The following is a 17,060-nucleotide window of genomic DNA, read 5'->3' as shown; positions in this document are numbered from 1 at the left end:
GTGGGTATGCCCCACAGGTAGGATGTGAGCTGGAAGAGAAGGAGAAGTTCTGGTTGGATCTTGATGAAGTGATGATGACCATCCCTGGAAATGAGAGAGTTGTCATTGGTGCAGGTGGATAGGATCAGGAATGAATACATCAGAGGGACAGCACATGTTAGAGGTTTTGGAGATAAAGTCAGAGAGGCCAGACTGAGATGGTTTGGACATGTTCAGAGGAGAGACAGTGAATATATTGGTAGAAGGATGCTGAGTCTAGAGCTGCAGGAAAGAGGTCTAGAGGAAGACCAAAGAGGAGGTTTATGGATGCAGTGAATGAAGACATGAAGGTGGCTGGTGTTAGAGTGGAGGATGCTGATTCGCTGTGGCGACCCCTGAAGGGAAAAGCCCAAAGGAAAAGAAGATTTCTCATATGTGCCTTTCCATACCGCGCGCAAGCGTCCCGCCCTCCAACTCACCGACTGCTCTCACTAGATCACGGGCGGGTCTCCGAGCTGCTAGCTAGAACCGGCCCAGCGCCAGGACGCGGAGTGCTCCTGCACCCTAACCCGGCTCCGGTTCCCGTCCAGTACCACGTCTGGTGGTACCGGCTCGCGTCCGGCGCCGCGTCCCGAGAGCTGCGCACCCCCCACGTTCCGAACAGCAAGCGCACCGGGGGACGTTTTAAATGTTCTGGAGGTTTAAGCGTGATCCAGCCCCAGCATAGCGGTCTGTCTGCCGGCATATTCATGGCGTGAGCTCCGCTGGACACGTCGCTGCATCGAGCTGCAGCCAGAGAACGCGGCGGCAGTAACAGACTGTCAAACTATCCACAGAGTATCCCGCTTTTCTCAGTCTTTAATGTTTTAAAAAACAAAAGTTAATTGGAAATGATAAATCTCTATTTCATTTATTACTGTAGTTCAGCAGAGGAGGAAAAGATTTGGTCCTGACAAAAAATGAACATGAAAGTGTTCTGGAAATGTTATTTTTGATGTTTTTTTATTTTATTTTACTGAACGTTGATTGGAGTTTTGAATTTAAAATGCCCTTCACTTGCACTTGGCCTTTTGTTAGGCATTTTATGTTACAGCCTTTTATTGTTAAGAAAGTTTATCTCAATACAATGTTACAAAATAAAGTATTTCTGATGAAAACTATTAATTTTGTCATTCTTGTTTTCATAAGTAATGTAGAACTGCTAAATTCCACGAACCACACATTTTTTTTCTAAAAAAAGGCCACATATTAATTTGCGATTAATTGCGAGTTAATTACGGACAAAATGCAATTAAAAATTTTAATCGCCTGACAGCTCCAGTAAAAATACAATAGAAGAAGAATCTTCTCTCTGCTACTGCGTGCGTGACCGCGCTGCTCCGGTGTGGTTACCACCTGCTGTGCGTGTGTTCATAGACCGCGTTCTTGAACGCACCGCACGCAGCCGTTGTGGAAGCACCTTTGAAGATTCTGCTCGCGCGCGGACATCACTCACGCACGCGGAAGTAGTCAGTCTCTCGCACGAGGACTTTTTCAGCTGGTGGAGGAGAAAGAAGCACTCGCGAGAGTCTGATTTGTCCACGCGGAATGGTTGATGAGTGCGCAGAAATGTCTTATTTCTGCTGGAGTTTTGACATAAATACAACTCCATATGTGTCTCCCCTTCATTATAAGAGAGACATTCAGCTCCTCCCACACCCGGTGCGGCGTCAGAAACACGCTTTTTTACGAGCGGCAGGCTATGAACTTGTCACGCGGCAAATGAGGGCCGGGGCACAAGAATCACCTTCAGTGTGAAAGCACTTCCAGGGGCTTCATGGCTCCTCCTCCACACAGCTAACTGGAGGAATGAATGAATGAATGAGGAGGTACTGGACAGCCCACCGATGTCCCGCCTCCAGAGTCATATACCTAACTGTGATTGGTTCATTCAGCTCTGCACACAACAACTGTCATTCATATCAGCCTTGCGGGCCGCACTAACAGTAATCTTTCATATGAAGACGCGGGCCGCAAATCATCATCCCGGGGGCCGCGAGTTTGGGATCGCTGCTCTACTTAATTTCAATCCTATTAGTATCAGGGTTTGAACCCCACAATGTACAAAACTCAGACAGGAGGACATGGCACACAGAGGGAGGCACAGACACAGGCAGAGTCTGGCAAGCAGGATCAAGTTGATTCTGGAAGATCGGGATTATGCAGAGTAAGTTAAGGTAATGTAAGACTGAGCAGGGCCAGGTAGACAGTCAGACCAGATAGAGCACTGACTGATGACTGACATTCTGGCAGGCAGGCAGGTGATGACGAGCAGGACGTTATAAAGGCAACTTCACATGTGAAAAGGCATGAGGTTGATTTTAGGGCAGGCAAAGTTGGAGCCGGATCCTTACAATTCTCTGCAATATTCAGACCACTTCCTGCACCGCAGCTCAAGTGTTTTTGGTAAATATGGCAGCAGCTGTTGTGTCAGAGTTCAGATCAATTCCTCAAAGCACGTCATTGAAAATGGAACATGCAATTGTCACGTGTGTGGTAAGCGTATTGGGACATATTCGTAAGGCTAATGTATGTTGCTATGACATACAGGTAAAGCTGTTATGGGTGCTCCTGTGGGACGCGCCTTGCCCAAACTACCCTTTGGTTTTCTAATTACCGCAATTTTAATGCAGGCAGAGTGTACTTCTCACGTAAACAGAACTTACGAGCTTCTTGTGCATTTTGCAGGAGGGGTGGGGGTCAAAAAAAGAAAATAATGACATGCCTACTTCTTCCCTGTAAGTCGTTTATGTCTTTGGAAAAAATGTACTTGCACATATTTGCTCTACCTGTTCATCAAACGATCTATAATGTTAACATTTTGTTCAGAGCACCTACGTGTTCCGTACAACTTTAAACATGTTTTGTGAGTGAGATCTTAGCAGCAAACAAGGAGTCAATTAACCAAAGAACATTTCATTATGCTTGTTTTCTCATTCAAAAAAAAAAAACAGAGTAGAAAAAAACAATTCTGTCCCAAAGAAGTCATCAGCAGTGAAACTGTTCTACGTTTTTTAATTGTTATCAGTCCAGCCCATAGACTGTTTATTAATCTGCTGGACATAGCAAGTGTTGTTGTCACCCATAGGAAATGCTTTACTTCCGGCCCCCGTGGAATCAGGCCTTCACCGTCAATTCCTGATTGTCTACCGACATATTGCAACCTCAACAGTTTTTAGTGGGAGTACTGTCAACCAATCATAAGTGAGCTTGTTTCAGCTTATTGGAAGTCCATACCCTTCCCTGTCAATCAAACGTTGGAGGCGGGCCAGCAGGCACCACATCCTTCTACTGAGGCATCTGATTGGTCAGTGTATAACTTAAAAAACTTGCACTAACGAAAAAATATATATATAAAAAATAGGATTAGAAAGAACATGCTAATGGCCCAGTCACAAATCAGTTGTGATGCATCGGCAATGGGTAAAACCCGGGAAATTTGAACAGAATCTTAAGACAGATCTCACGATTTTCTACCCGTCGGCGGCGGCCTCAGACTGAATAGGAGGCGCCCTGCGACGATCCGTACGCTTTCTGTGATCGCCTCCGATGACGGGAGGACCAAGGGGAGGAGGAAAGGGGAAAGCGGGAGGCAGGAGGAAGGGCAAAAACAGGCAGCCAGAGACCAGGGGGGAAAAAATTAAAAGAAGCTGTTCGCAGATATTGTCGCTGATCGCCTCCGATGCAATCGGAGAGTGTCGTAGGTCATCGGAGATTGTGTCTGGGATGCCCAAAATGGGTGTAAAATCTTGCGAGCAATCGTAAAATTTTAAGTTCAACGTTGGGTACCGCGAGGGGTGTGGCGATGCCTAAAAAATCGGCAACAAGCCGCAGGCGTCCGGAGAGCGCGTCCGACGGGTGCAAAATCGTGAGATCTGTCTCAAGACTTTGTTCAAATACCCGGGTTTCACCCATTGCCGACGCATCGCAACTGATTTGTGACTGGGCCATAAACCCCGACAGATCGCCGACATTGTGACGGGCCCATAAGAAGGAAGTATGAGAGCAAGAATTATTACTCTGACAAATAAAATGACAGAAATAACTGTCTAATTCTCAATGGAAGTCTATGGGACTTTGGCCTTCTTAAAACCTACGGTCACTACCTTTTTGGAACACAAAAAGGGGTGGGCTGCTTAGTCCAGTTCTTACTTATACCGTCTATGGTCCAGCCTGCAGTATAAAATGGTTTCCACAGGTGCAGCTGTCAGTCTTTTCATCCGTGCCTTTTTCTATACCTAAGAAAAAAGACAACACTTGAAAGCAAGAGTTACTTGATAACTCACCTGAGAGTCTCCATTTGACAGTACGGACTCTTCAAACCATCAGACAATTTCTTTACTCCTAAATCCTGCAAGTTGTTGTTACTCAGGTCCAGATCAACAAGACTGGAAGACTGAGAACTAAGGACAGAGGACAGAGCTTCACAACTCTTTCTTGTCAGGTTGCAGCAACTCAGGCTGAAATGATAAAAAATAAGACATTAAACATGAAATAAATAATAAAAAAAAAGTTAAAATGGGATTTTTAAAAATTCAATTTAAACCAACAGAATTTCAAATCCTTCTGGACATTTTTTTTAAACACACTGAAGCTTACAGTCACATATTTATGAACAAAATTGACTAATTTTGAATTTAATCACTCATCCTGGTCTCAAACTAGCTGAGAAAAGTTACAACAAAAAGAGAATGACAAGAAATTTTAAGCCCAATACAAAATATGTTTCTTCAATTCTACTGAATTTTTTTAAAGTGTTGTATTATTCGGATTCTTGGTTGGCGTTTGACATGTCAGACGTAAAGCCTTAAGAGAGCAAAACGGTGGCCCACCTCTTTAGTGCTAGCACCTCTTCATGATGTGCTAGCTTTGGGTTTGAGTTTTCTAAACTTCAATACAAAAAAAGACTATTCTATAGCAGCTGACTTAAATGAGAAGAATGGCTGTGAGGGTGATGGATCAATAAGTGTTGCATTTGTCAAAGAAATAAAAGAATTGATCAACCAATTACTAGAGCTGTGCAAAAGAGTTGTATTATATCTGCTCTTCTTTTGCTCAAAGACAAATGCTGCCCTGCGTAGTTTCATCAGAAAACAAAGTAGTTAGGAATCAAGAACCAAACTACCACCAAGATAGTACAACAGCATGGCAAGTGCTCCAAGAAATTCTGTCAAAATGACAGTTAGCTTTAACATCATAAAGAAATAAAAAGTCTCCAGCAGTGAGTATGTTCAATGTTCCTCGTGCAGCTAAAATTTGGCATCAAGTGCACTACCTTACTGATCAGGCTTATGGTCACTGGAAAAATAAACATGTCAACAATATGTCCAAAAGATTTGGGCTGCAGTCGAAGGTGAGTGCCTCAGCAGCCCTATCCCCGGGCATGGAATTTGGCTTTTGGGACATGGAACGTCACCTCTCTGTTAGGGAAGGAGCCTGAGCTTGTGCGCGAGGTTGAGAGATACTGGCCAGATGAAGTTGGGCTCACCTCCACAGCCTGGGCTCTGAAACTCAGTCCTTCAAGAGGGGTTGGACTCTCTACCATTTTGGAGTTGCCCATGGTGAGAGGCGGCGGACCGGGGTGGACTTACTCCGGGCTCACCCGACTAGTGTTGCAGCTCAGCTGCGATGTGGGAGCGGTCTAACTATAGTCGATGGATCATATTAGATACTGGTTTAAAAATATTTCCTTAAAAGAGTTTAGAAAATTCCTGCCTGTTAGTTTAAAAAGCAATGTATGTTTAGGTCGACCAAGCGTTAGCATTAGCTGAGGGCTAGTGGACTTTAGCTTTATCAATCTTTAGCTAAATCAATCTATATTTTTATATATTTCCACCTGTATTGTCTCTGGAGCTGTGGTCACCAAGTCTGCAGGCGGCTGTCGTTGCAGCAACCCCCGATGTCGGGGGGTCACTGGAAGTTACGGATGCCATCAAGCTGAAGAAGGAGTCCTATCAGGCTTGGATGGCTTGTGGGACTCCAGAGGCAGCCAAGTCCCAGCAGCTCTGAGCTTAGACCAGCAGTCTGACCCCGGGCTCACACCACTAGCGTTACAGCTCAAATGCGGTTGCCACAGCCCTTATGTAACTTTAAAAGAGGAAATCCCACTGCCAGCGTTTACATCCAACGTCTGCGGTCAGGCCTCTGCGTTGTTGCGAATCTGTTTGTTTGGTTCAAATTTCGCCGGACGACGTAGTTGAACCGCAGCGAAAGAAGGAGGGTTTAGCATGAACATATGTGAATTTGGAGTTTTGCGAGGTCGGCAGCAGAGTCTGTGGCTGCAGCCAACCTGTGGCTAATAGGAGTCATCGGCTGTAGCTAGACCGCTCCCACATCGCACCTGAGATGTAACACTAGCCGTGTGAGCCAGGGGTAAGAGAGCTGTGGTCCGGGCTGTTTTGGAGGCAAAAACTCTGTCCTGGGAGGATTTTGGTAAGGCCATGAGAAGGACTATCGGTTGGCCTCAAAGAGATTCTAGCAAACCATTCGGCGCCTTAGGAGGGGAAAGCAGTTTTCTGCTGCACAGTTTTCAGTGCAGGTGGGGATCTGCTGACTTCTGTGGGACATTGTCGGGCGGTGGAAGGAATACTTCGAGGATCTCCTCAACCCTGCTGACACGCCTTCCGTTGAGGAAGCAGTGGCTGAGGACACTGGGGTGGAACTGTCTATTACACAAGCTGAGGTCACTGAGGTAGTCAAAGAGCTCCTCGGTGGCAAGGCTCCGGGGGTGGATGAGGTTGGCCCTGAGTACCTCAAGTCTCTGGATGTTGTGGGAGTGTCTTGGCTGACACGCCTCTGCAGCATTGCTTGGCAGACTGGAACCGTACCTCTGGACTGGCAGACTGGGGTGGTGGTTCCCCTTTTGAAGAAGGGGGACCGGAGGGTGTGTTCCAACTACCGGGGAATCACACTCCTCAGCCTTCCTGGGAAAGTCTATGCCAGGGTACTGGAGAGGAGAGTCCGTCCGATAGTCGAACCTCAGATTCAAGAACAGTCCGGTCTCCGTCCTGGTTGCGGAACAGAAAACCAGCTCTACACCCTCTTTGGGTGCTGAAGGGTTCGTGGGAGTTCGCTCATCCAGTCCATATGTGTTTTGTGGATTTGGAGAAGGCGTTTGACCGCGTTCCCTGTGGTGTCCTGGGGAGGGTGCTCTGAGAGTATGGGGTCTGGGGAACCTTATTGAGGGCTGTCCAGTCTCTGTACAACCGGAGCAGGAGGTTGAATTTGCATGGCCGGCAGTAAGTCAGATCTGTTCCTGGTGCATGTTGGACTCCGGCAGGGCTGCCCTTTATCACGGTTCTGTTCATAGTTTTCATGGACAGAATTTCTGGGTGCAGCCATGGGCCGGAGGGGATCTGGTTTGGAGACCACAGGATTTCATCTCTGCTCTTTGGAGATGATGTTGTTCTGTTGGCCCCATTGAGCCAGGACCTCCAGCATGCATTAGAGCGGTTTGCAGCCGAGTGTGAAGCGACTGGGATGAGGGTCAGCACCGCTAAGTCTGAGGGCATGGTTCTCGACCGGAGAAAGGTGGTTTGCCCTCTCTCGGTGGGTGGAGTGCTCCTGCCTCAGGTGGTGGAGTTTAGATATCTTGGGGTCTTGTTCACGAGTGATGGAAGATCGGAGCGTGAGATCGACAGGCGGATTGGAGCTGCGTCCGCTATTATGCGGTCGCTGTACCGGTCCGTTGTGGTGAAAAGAGAGCTGAGCCAGAAAGCAAAGCTCTCAATTTACCGTTCGATCTTCATTCCAGTACTCACCTATGGTCATGAGCTCTGGGTCGTGACTGAAAGAACGAGATCCCGACTACAAGCGGCTGAAATAAGTTTCCTCTGAAGGGTGGCTGGGCGCTCTCTTAGAGATAGGGTGAGGAGCTCAGTCACTCGGAGAGAGCTCAAAGTAGAGCAGCTGATCCTCCATATCCAGAAGTGCCAGTTGAGGTGGCTCGGGCATCTGATACAGATGCCTCCTGGATGCCTCCCTGGAGAGGGGTTCCGGGCATGTCCCACTGGGCGGAGGCCCCGGGGAAGACCCAGAACACGCTGGAGAGACTATGTTTCTCTGCTGGCCTGGAACACCTCGGGGTCCCCCCAGAGGAGCTGGAGGAAGTGGCCGGGGAGAGGGAAGTCTGGACATCTCTGCTTAGAATGCTGCCCCCCCGACCCGGTCCCGGATGAGCGGAAGAAGATGGATGGATGGATGTCCAAAAGGAAGAAGTAATATATATCACAGTCTAACTTGAAAGGAAATTACAGAAGATAAGCAGCTAAAATGCCAGTGGCATTTACCAAAAACAATTGAAGGGGCCATACCATGATTCTCTTAATCCTTTCAAAGTAAACTATATCCATATATATGATCATATATTACCTTTGGAACACTAAAAAACAATTATTTATAAAAATTTTATTTTTTTTTTGTGAGTTTTTTCCTACCCGGAAGTAAAACAATTCAACTACTGAGGCTCCGCCTCCTGCTCCATGTGGCTGCCGTCCATTTCTTGACGTCATCCCAGAGAAAGGGGCTGCTGCAGACAGCGCGGGTTTTACAGGATTACTCTTAAATCCATGAATGGGTCAAAATACCGCTTTAAGGTGCTTTATGGAGAGGAATGAATAGTAAAATGCACTTAAAACCTCAAAAAGTAGAATTTTCATGGTGGATCCCATTTAAGAAAGGACAATATCACGTCATAAGTAACTGAAAAAAGCCATGTGAGGACTAAGTATCAAAGCGCAAACTCTAGAAACTCAAGCCCTGGATGGACAGACATCTTCAAACTCTTTAAGAAGAAAGGATTACACTATGGTAATCATGCCAACTGTTTTGAGACCAGAACAAAGTATGAAATTTAAAATTAGCCAACGTTACTCTTAAATTTGTTGAGTTTTAGTCAAAACAGTTTTTTAATGTTTTGATTTGAATTAGAGTTTATTCAATTCAAATGTCTAAAACTGTCACAGTTTTTCAAAACTTTGATTGGATATCTTTTAAAGAGCATTTAGTTACTTGATTGTTTTCATGAATTTTCTTACAGAGCTTTTTTGGAGGCTTTGATCACAGGCAGAAGCCTCATAAGCACCTCCTCTGAGGCACAGTATTTCTTCAGGTCAAACACTTCCAGATCTTTTTCTGATGACAGTAGGATGAAAGCCAGAGCAGACCACTGGGCAGGAGACAGTTCATCTGTGGAGAGGCGTCCTGAGTTGAGGGTCTGTTGGATCTCCTCCACTAGAGAACGATCATTCAGTTCATTCAGACAGTGGAACAGGTTGATGCTTTTCTCTGCAGACAGATTCTCACTGATCTTCTCCTTGATGAACTCTGCTGTTTCCTGATTGGTCTGGGAGCTACTCCCTGTGTGAGTCAGTAGACCTCGTAGGAGACCCTGATTGGTCTGGAGTGAAAGGCCCAGAAGGAAGCGCAGGAACAAGTCCAGGTGTCCGTTTGGACTCTGTAGTGCCGTTGTTACAGCACTCTGGTAGAACTGGGTTGGCTTGATCTGGTTTAGTTTTGGGAACTTGGCTTTCTGTTTTTCAATCAGGTTAACTCCAGAGGTGATGAAGGTCAGGTGGACATGAAGAGCAGCCAGAAACTCCTGAACACTCAGATGGATGAAGCAGAACACCTTGTCCTGGTACAGGCCTCTCTCCTCTCTAAAGATCTGTGTGAACACTCCTGAGTACACTGAGGCTGCTCTGATATCGATGCCGCACTCTGTCAGGTCAGATTCATAGAAGATCAGGTTTCCTTTCTGCAGCTGCTCAAAAGCCAGTTTTCCCAGAGACTTCATCATCTTCCTGCTCTCTGGACTCCAGTGAGAATCAGTTTCAGCTCCTCCATCAAACTTGACCCTCTTGACTTTGGCCTGAACCACCAGGAAGTGGATGTACATCTCAGTCAGGCTCTTGGGCAGATCTCCTTTCTTTCTGCTCTTCAGGAGATCCTCCAGAACTGTAGCAGTGATCCAGCAGAAGACTGGGATGTGGCACATTATATGGAGGCTTCGGGAAGTCTTGATGTGAGAGATCATCTTTCTGCTCTGCTCTTCCTTGCTGAATCTCTTCCTGAAGTACTCCTCCTTCTGTGGATTGTCGAACCCTCTGACCTCTGTCACCATGTCAACACACTCAGGAGGGATCTGATTGGCTGCTGCAGGTCGTGTGGTTATCCAGAGGCGAGCAGAGGGAAGCAGGTTCCCCCTGATGAGGTTTGTCAGCAGATCACCCAGTGAGGTGGACTTTCTAGGGTCATTTAGGATCTGAGTCTTGTGGAAGTCCAGAGGAAGTCGACACTCATCTAGACCATCAAAGATGAAGAGAACCTGGAAGTCTTCAAACCTGCAGATTCCTGCCTCTTTGGTTTCAGGGAAGAAGTGATGAACAAGTTCCACCAAGCTGAACTTCTCCTCTTTCAGCACATTCAGCTCTCTGAAAGTGAATGGAAATATGAAGTGGATGTTCTGGTTGGCTTTGCCTTCAGCCCAGTCCAGAGTGAACTTCTGTGTTAAGACCGTTTTCCCAATGCCAGCCACTCCCTTTGTCATCACGGTTCTGATTGGTTCTTGTCTTCCAGGTGGGAGTTTAAAGAGGTTCTCTTGTCTGATGCTTGTTTCTGGTCCATCTGCTTTCCTGGATGCTGCTTCAATCTGTCTGATCTCGTGTTCTTGGTTGATCTCTCCAGTTCTTCCCTCTGTGATGTAGAGCTCTGTGTAAATCTCATTCAGAAAGGTTGGGTTTCCTGCTTTGGTGATCCCCTCAAACACACACTGGAACTTTTTCTTCAGCCTTGACTGTAGTTTATGTTGACAAACTCCAGAATAGGATCCTGTATGATCACAAAAGCAAGAGTAAATAAACATTCTCCAATGCTAAATAACGAGAGTAGGTCTATTGACATGTCATCAAATCTGTATTTATTCAGTAGGGAAAAGTCTTGACGAATTCTCTTACTGATCTGCAGTCGATCAGCCAGCTCCTCCTCCTTCATTCTCCTCAAGAAGTTCACTGTGATCTTCATCACTGCTTCTCTGGTGTTTGTGTGTTCATCATCTTCCCTCTCCAACATTTCTTCATCATTTCTTTGACTTGTCAAGATTCTTGGGTCGTCTAGACTCAGAGCTTGGTAGATTTTCTTCAGCTCATTCTTCACAAACGTAACTATATTGGCTTCCAGCAGCTGTAACACAACACTACATGAATTATTCAGTCAGAATGAAGTCGCCAAGACAAGCATCAAGTCTGTGCTGGCACAATGACAACCCACTGGGGTGAAAAGCACATTAGAATGTCGACGTGAGCAGAGTTGAATGAAAAAGTAGTTATTGTTCATGTACACACCAAAAATATGGAGTCCAGCTGTGTTTGATCCTGATGGGCAGACTGACCACTGGGAGCCTCTGAGTTCTGATGGTACACTCTGTGAAGGAATTACAAAAGATTAGCTCGCTTTCTGCCTGTGTGCAGTGAGATAAGCACATGGTAAAAGTCTCTCCATGGCCCAATCTAAATTCTTCCCCTACCCCTCCTTCTTCACCCTACCACTCCAACTGTGGGGGCATTTGGAGATTTAGGCCTGATCTGTATACTCTCCTTCTCCCTTCCCCTTAGCCCTCCCCCTTCGTTTATCCCTCCATGCTTGCTCCAAACGGTGGATGATAAAAAAATAGTGTCTACTATTTTTATTATATTATTATGACGTGACTTTTGTTTGATGATGTCATCAACATCACCGGTCCGCTAACGTAAGTACGGAGCTTCCAACATTTGAATATACATAAACAGTGGTTTTATAACTTTAAAAATGTCACGCTACAACAAAAGGTCCTTACTTACATTTAAATGTAAACTTCTGTGGTTCAGAGTGCACCAAACGGAAGAACTGAGCTCTCAGCAAAACGTGGTTTACTCTCGCGATAGCGGACTTTGGACCCCTCTGTTTGGAGTGTGAAACTTAAAAACGAATAATTCTGGACACGACTTTGACTTTAACTGCCACTCCAAATCAAGGGGGAGGGCTAAGGGAGAGGGAGAAGGGGAGTATTCGGATCGGGATTAGTGGTGTCTGAACTTGTTTTTTAAGGGGAAGGTGAAGGGACTTAGAGATGTTTATCCCTCCGCGGGTAGGTTGTTCCGCGTCGCGCTGTGCTGTGAAGGAGATATATATTTCCTCACGTGTGTGTGCTCTCAATTACAGAAGTTTATATTTAAATGTAAGTAATAATTTTTTGTTTCAACATTTATTTTAAAGTCATAAAACTGATGCTATCATGTATTTTCCAAACATTGGCAGCTACGTACTATGTAGATGTCCGCTGACTATTGATGATGTCATCGAGGGTAAGTGACGTCCGAATTTTAGGACAATTTTTCTATCTCTCTCTGTTCGAAGGACTAAGGCCTGGTTTACACTGCACACGGAAGTGCCCTGAAGCGACGCAGAATGGGGGCCGCTTCCATTCACCGCCCTTGTTGACCTATAGTGTAGTTCACACCAGACACGGAGCCGGCTCGCGCTGTACAGTGACTGTTTCAGCTTCTGGTCTATTTTTTTGAGCGAGCCGCGAAAGGTCCGCGTCAATCCAAGCAGGAAGTTACGCCAAGACACACAAGAAAATACGATAAATTTTCCAAATATAACAAATTCTTCACAATAAAATACCACTATTGAAAATGCAATCTTATTTTTGTATCTAAACAGACTTGTATCTAAACAGACAGAGAGTTCAAGGTGGAAGTGGGAATGCATCAAGGACCAGCTCTGAGACCCTCCTTATTTATTTTGGCAGAGTTCTAAATGACTGTATTCAGAGTGCATCAAGGATAAAGGCTGACGTTTTCCAGGTAATTTATGATTTGCATGAAAACCTAAAAAAAAAAAATACTAATAATTAGGGCTGTCAGATTCGTCGCGTTAAAAACGCATTAATCTGACATGTGCTTGACGCCGACAATTCTTTTGACGCATTAATCGCGGATTTTCTCATACGTGCCTTTCCATACCGCGCAGGCGTCCCTCATCACCCTCTAACTCACCGGCTGCTCTCACTAGATCACGGGCGGGTCTCCAACCACCGAGCTGCGAGCTAGAACCGGCCGGCACTAGGACCTGGAGAGCTCCTGCACCCTAACCCGGCTCCGGTTCCCGTTCAATACCACGTCTGGTGGTACCGGCTCGCGTCCGGCGCCGCGTCCCGAGAGCTGCAGACCCCGACGTTCCGAACAGCAAGCTCACCGGGGGACGTTTTAAATGTTCTGGAGGTTTAAGCGTGATCCAGCCCCAGCATAGCGGTCTGTCTGCCGGCATATTCATGGCGTGAGCTCCGCTGGACACGTCGCTGCATCGAGCTGCAGCCAGAGAACGCGGCGGCAGTAACAGACTGTCAAACTATCCACAGAGTATCCCGCTTTTCTCAGTCTTTAATGTTTTAAAAAACAAAAGTTAATTGGAAATGATAAATCTCTATTTCATTTATTACTGTAGTTCAGCAGAGGAGGAAAAGATTTGGTCCTGACAAAAAATGAACATGAAAGTGTTATGGAAATGTTATTTTTGATGTTTTTTATTTTATTTTACTGAACGTTGATTGAAGTTTTGAATTTAAAATGTCCTTCACTTGCACTTGGGCTTTTGTTAGGCATTTTATGTTACAGCCTTTTATTGTTAAGAAAGTTTATCTCAATACAATGTTACAACATAAAGTATTTCTGATGAAAACTATTAATTTTGCCATTCTTGTTTTAGTAATTAATGTAGAACTGCTAAATTCCACGAACCACACATTTTTTTCCTTAAAAAAAGGCTACACATTAATTTGCGATTAATCGTGAGTTAACTACGGACAATGCGATTAATAGCGATTAAAAATTAGAATCGCCTGACAGCTCTACTAATAATCATAAAACCAACTTTTAGCTGTCACATGCAAAATATAAATGTCAATGTTTTTTTTCAGGTGAGATGTGCACTGTGATGATGTGCACCAGTGACGAAGGAGAACGGGGAGAACATAGGAAAGCAAGCAAGGAGAAATTTCTAATGCAGCAGTGGAAATGTCAGGTATTTTTTTGTATTTTGTGTTTTGTTGTGTACTTCAACTATCAACCTTTGTCCAGGCTCAGAGACATTGAGTTGCATTGCTCAGACAACAAAAGTAAAACCTCCTCTTCATGCTTGCTCTCATGCGTGAGGATCAGCTCACGCTAGGACAGGCAAGTCAACCCCTTTTGCTCATTCAAAGAAAAAATTAGCAGCGTTGCACGTTGGATTTGCCTCATTGGCAATATCAATTTCCCGTTTGTTGGATATTTGAGCTGAAGAAACCTTTTCATCATCCAGTCTTTGAGTTCAGACTGCTCTGTAACTGTCAAACATACTGCTTCTCATGAATAACAGGGATGAGAGAGAAAGCTGAGCTTAAAGGACAAAAACACTTCAGACTGAAAAACTTGCATTTTACATAGTTTTACAAGAAGCTCACCTCCGTGCAGGATCCTGCTCTGATTGGAAATGGACAATAGCATCTTTTGACCGGTCGCTCCTCAGAGACACGCAGCTGGGATCCTGTGGAGGCTCTCTATCTCTGTGGTGGATCCTGCCAGATAGTTTGGTTTTTTTTCAGCAAGCATTTTTTTGTCATTAATGGAAACCAGTTAAAAAAAATAGTTCAAGAGTCAAAGGCCAAAAAGTGATCAACAGGAAAACAATGTTGGAGCACCACCTGGTGGTGGAGCCACTTTGTCAGCAGACATTACTGGAACAGGCTCTGGGAAACTAAAAAAACAATTTCGGATCATTTTAACCCAATCTAACTACAAATACAAAAATATTCTTTTTCATAATTCAGTAAAAAAACATGCTTATAAGTGGTGGAAACACTGGGTAAAGCTTATTTTATTTATTTTTTTTTGTTTTTTTTGTTTGCACATATACATATACAGCATTTGTAAGTGACTCAAAGAAACTTCTTCAAATAGAATAAGTGCAGGAAGAGGCAAAAAAACCCCAAAGGGTTTGTATCAAAGCCTCCACCCAATAAAACAATAATCAATTCCAACAACAGCTGTGCATTCAATCACATGAGACACATATTAACAATATTAAGTAAAAGCAAAACAAAACAAAACAAAAACTAAATTCAGCGAAGCATCAGATAATTTTTTAAGCTTTTTTTAAATGATAATTCTGATATTTCTTTGTTTGCAAAGGAGTTTTGACTCAAAACAGCTATAGTGGTGCTTTTAGCTGCAATAAATGTCCCACCTGCTGGACCATCTGGTGTCTATCAGTCACATGTTGTATATAGACCTATTTTTTACAGTAACAAAAATACACAAATCTCACCTGTCTGCAGCACTGTGCTGCTCTGACTGAAAATGAACAATAGCATCCTTTGATTGATCGCTCCTCAAAGACACACAGCTGGGAATCTGAGAGGGCGTGGCCCTCTGGTGGATCCTGCAAGAAATGCAGTTTCACTGTTTAGATACTTAATTTTTAATCCTCGTGTTCTCTTATGGGTCCAGATGACCCCACCCTTGTATTGATGTGTGATCTCTCCCATGGCAAAGATGGACAGGATGTAATGTCTGCCACGGACACTAGAGAAGAATCCTTGAAAAAAAATGTTCAGCGCGCTGTCTTGTGGGGTCTAGATGACCACACTTTTATTGTAAACACACCTAGGATAGCACAATTAAATGCTGTAAACCAGTTTTAAAAGCCAGCTCAGATGTCACTAAGCAATGATCTACATCAGGGATGGGCAACTGCCGGCCTTGAGGGCCGCAGTATCTGCATGATTTCCAGATACCCAAGCCCTACTCATGACTGATTACCTGCTTCAGGTGTGTTCAGCCAACTAGAACATGGCAAACATTCAAGAATGCAGCCCTCGAGGCCTGGAGTTGCCTAGCCCTGACTACGTTAAGGGGAACATGTTAGAGCGCCACCTACTGACTGTGTCACTCTGCCAGCAGACATCAATAGGCTCTGGGAAACTGAAAACGTGAATGAAACATTTCTCTCACTTTACTCTGAAATACGTGGAGGAAAACTGTATTTTAGACCAGGGGTCTGCAACCTTTGATGCTTCGAGAGCCGTCTGGACCAGTTTCTTACTGGCCAAAACACAGTCCAAATTCACTGTTTGGAAAAATACACTTTACTCATGTTTTGAGGCCAATGTAGCCACGAGGGGGCCCAAGCCAGGGTCTCATTGTGCCGGTCCCAAGCCCGGATAAATACAGAGGGTTGTGTCAGGAAGGGCATCCGACGTAAAATCTTGCCAAATCAAATATGCGAATCAGACCTACGAAATCCATACCGGATCGGTCGAGGCCCAGGTTAACAAAGACCGCCATCGGTGCTGTTCACCGACAGGGTGCCGGTGGAAATTGGACTACTGTTGGTGGAAGAAGGAGAGGAGGAAGGCGGGTTCGTAGGGAGAGAGAGAAGAGGAAAGTCACTAGTGTTGGACTGAGAGTTGGGACTTTGAATGTTGGAACTATGACAGGAAAGGGTAGAGAGTTAGTGGACATGATGCAGAGGAGAAAGGTAGACATACTGTGTGTCCAGGAGACCAGGTGGAAAGGTAGCAAGGCTAGAAGTTTAGGAGCAGGGTTCAAGTTGTTCTATCATGGTGGAGATGGGAAGAGAAATGGAGTAGGAGTTATCCTAAAGGAGGAGTTTGTTAGGAGTGTTGTGGAGGTAAAAAGAGTGTCAGATAGAGTGATGAGTCTGAAGATAGAAATGGAGGGTGTCATGTTCAATGTTGTTAGTGGGTATGCCCCACAGGTAGGATGTGAGCTGGAAGAGAAGGAGAAGTTCTGGTTGGATCTTGATGAAGTGATGATGAGCATCCCTGGAAATGAGAGAGTTGTCATTGGTGCAGATTTCAATGGTCATGTTGGTGCAGGAAACCGAGGTGATGAGGAGGTGATGGGCAGGTTTGGTATCCAGGAGAGGAATGTAGAAGGACAGATGGTGGTTGATTTTGCAAAAAAGATGGAAATGGCGATAGTGAATACATTCTTTGAGAAGAG

At 45.0% G+C, this 17,060-nt stretch overlaps 1 protein-coding gene across 1 annotated transcript in view; it reads right to left on the bottom strand.

Moving 5' to 3' along the window:
- Window positions 1-14,611, bottom strand: part of LOC112136426 (NLR family CARD domain-containing protein 3) — a gene marked incomplete at its 5' end in the record, with an annotated part of 37,216 nt that extends 22,605 nt beyond the window's left edge. Inside the window, 5 exon segments of the mRNA XM_024258115.2 lie at window positions 4,305-4,478; window positions 9,054-10,845; window positions 10,971-11,196; window positions 11,358-11,436; window positions 14,498-14,611. Coding sequence (XP_024113883.2) covers window positions 4,305-4,478; window positions 9,054-10,845; window positions 10,971-11,196; window positions 11,358-11,436; window positions 14,498-14,611 — 2,385 coding nt within the window.
- Between the last annotated feature and the right edge of the window lie 2,449 nt (window positions 14,612-17,060).

The sequence above is a fragment of the Oryzias melastigma genome, linkage group LG13 (assembly GCF_002922805.2).
Source record: "Oryzias melastigma strain HK-1 linkage group LG13, ASM292280v2, whole genome shotgun sequence".
In the NCBI taxonomy this organism is placed as follows: domain Eukaryota; kingdom Metazoa; phylum Chordata; class Actinopteri; order Beloniformes; family Adrianichthyidae; genus Oryzias; species Oryzias melastigma.
Note: the sequence above shows the minus strand (reverse complement) of the source record. Positions and strands in the feature narration are given on the sequence as shown.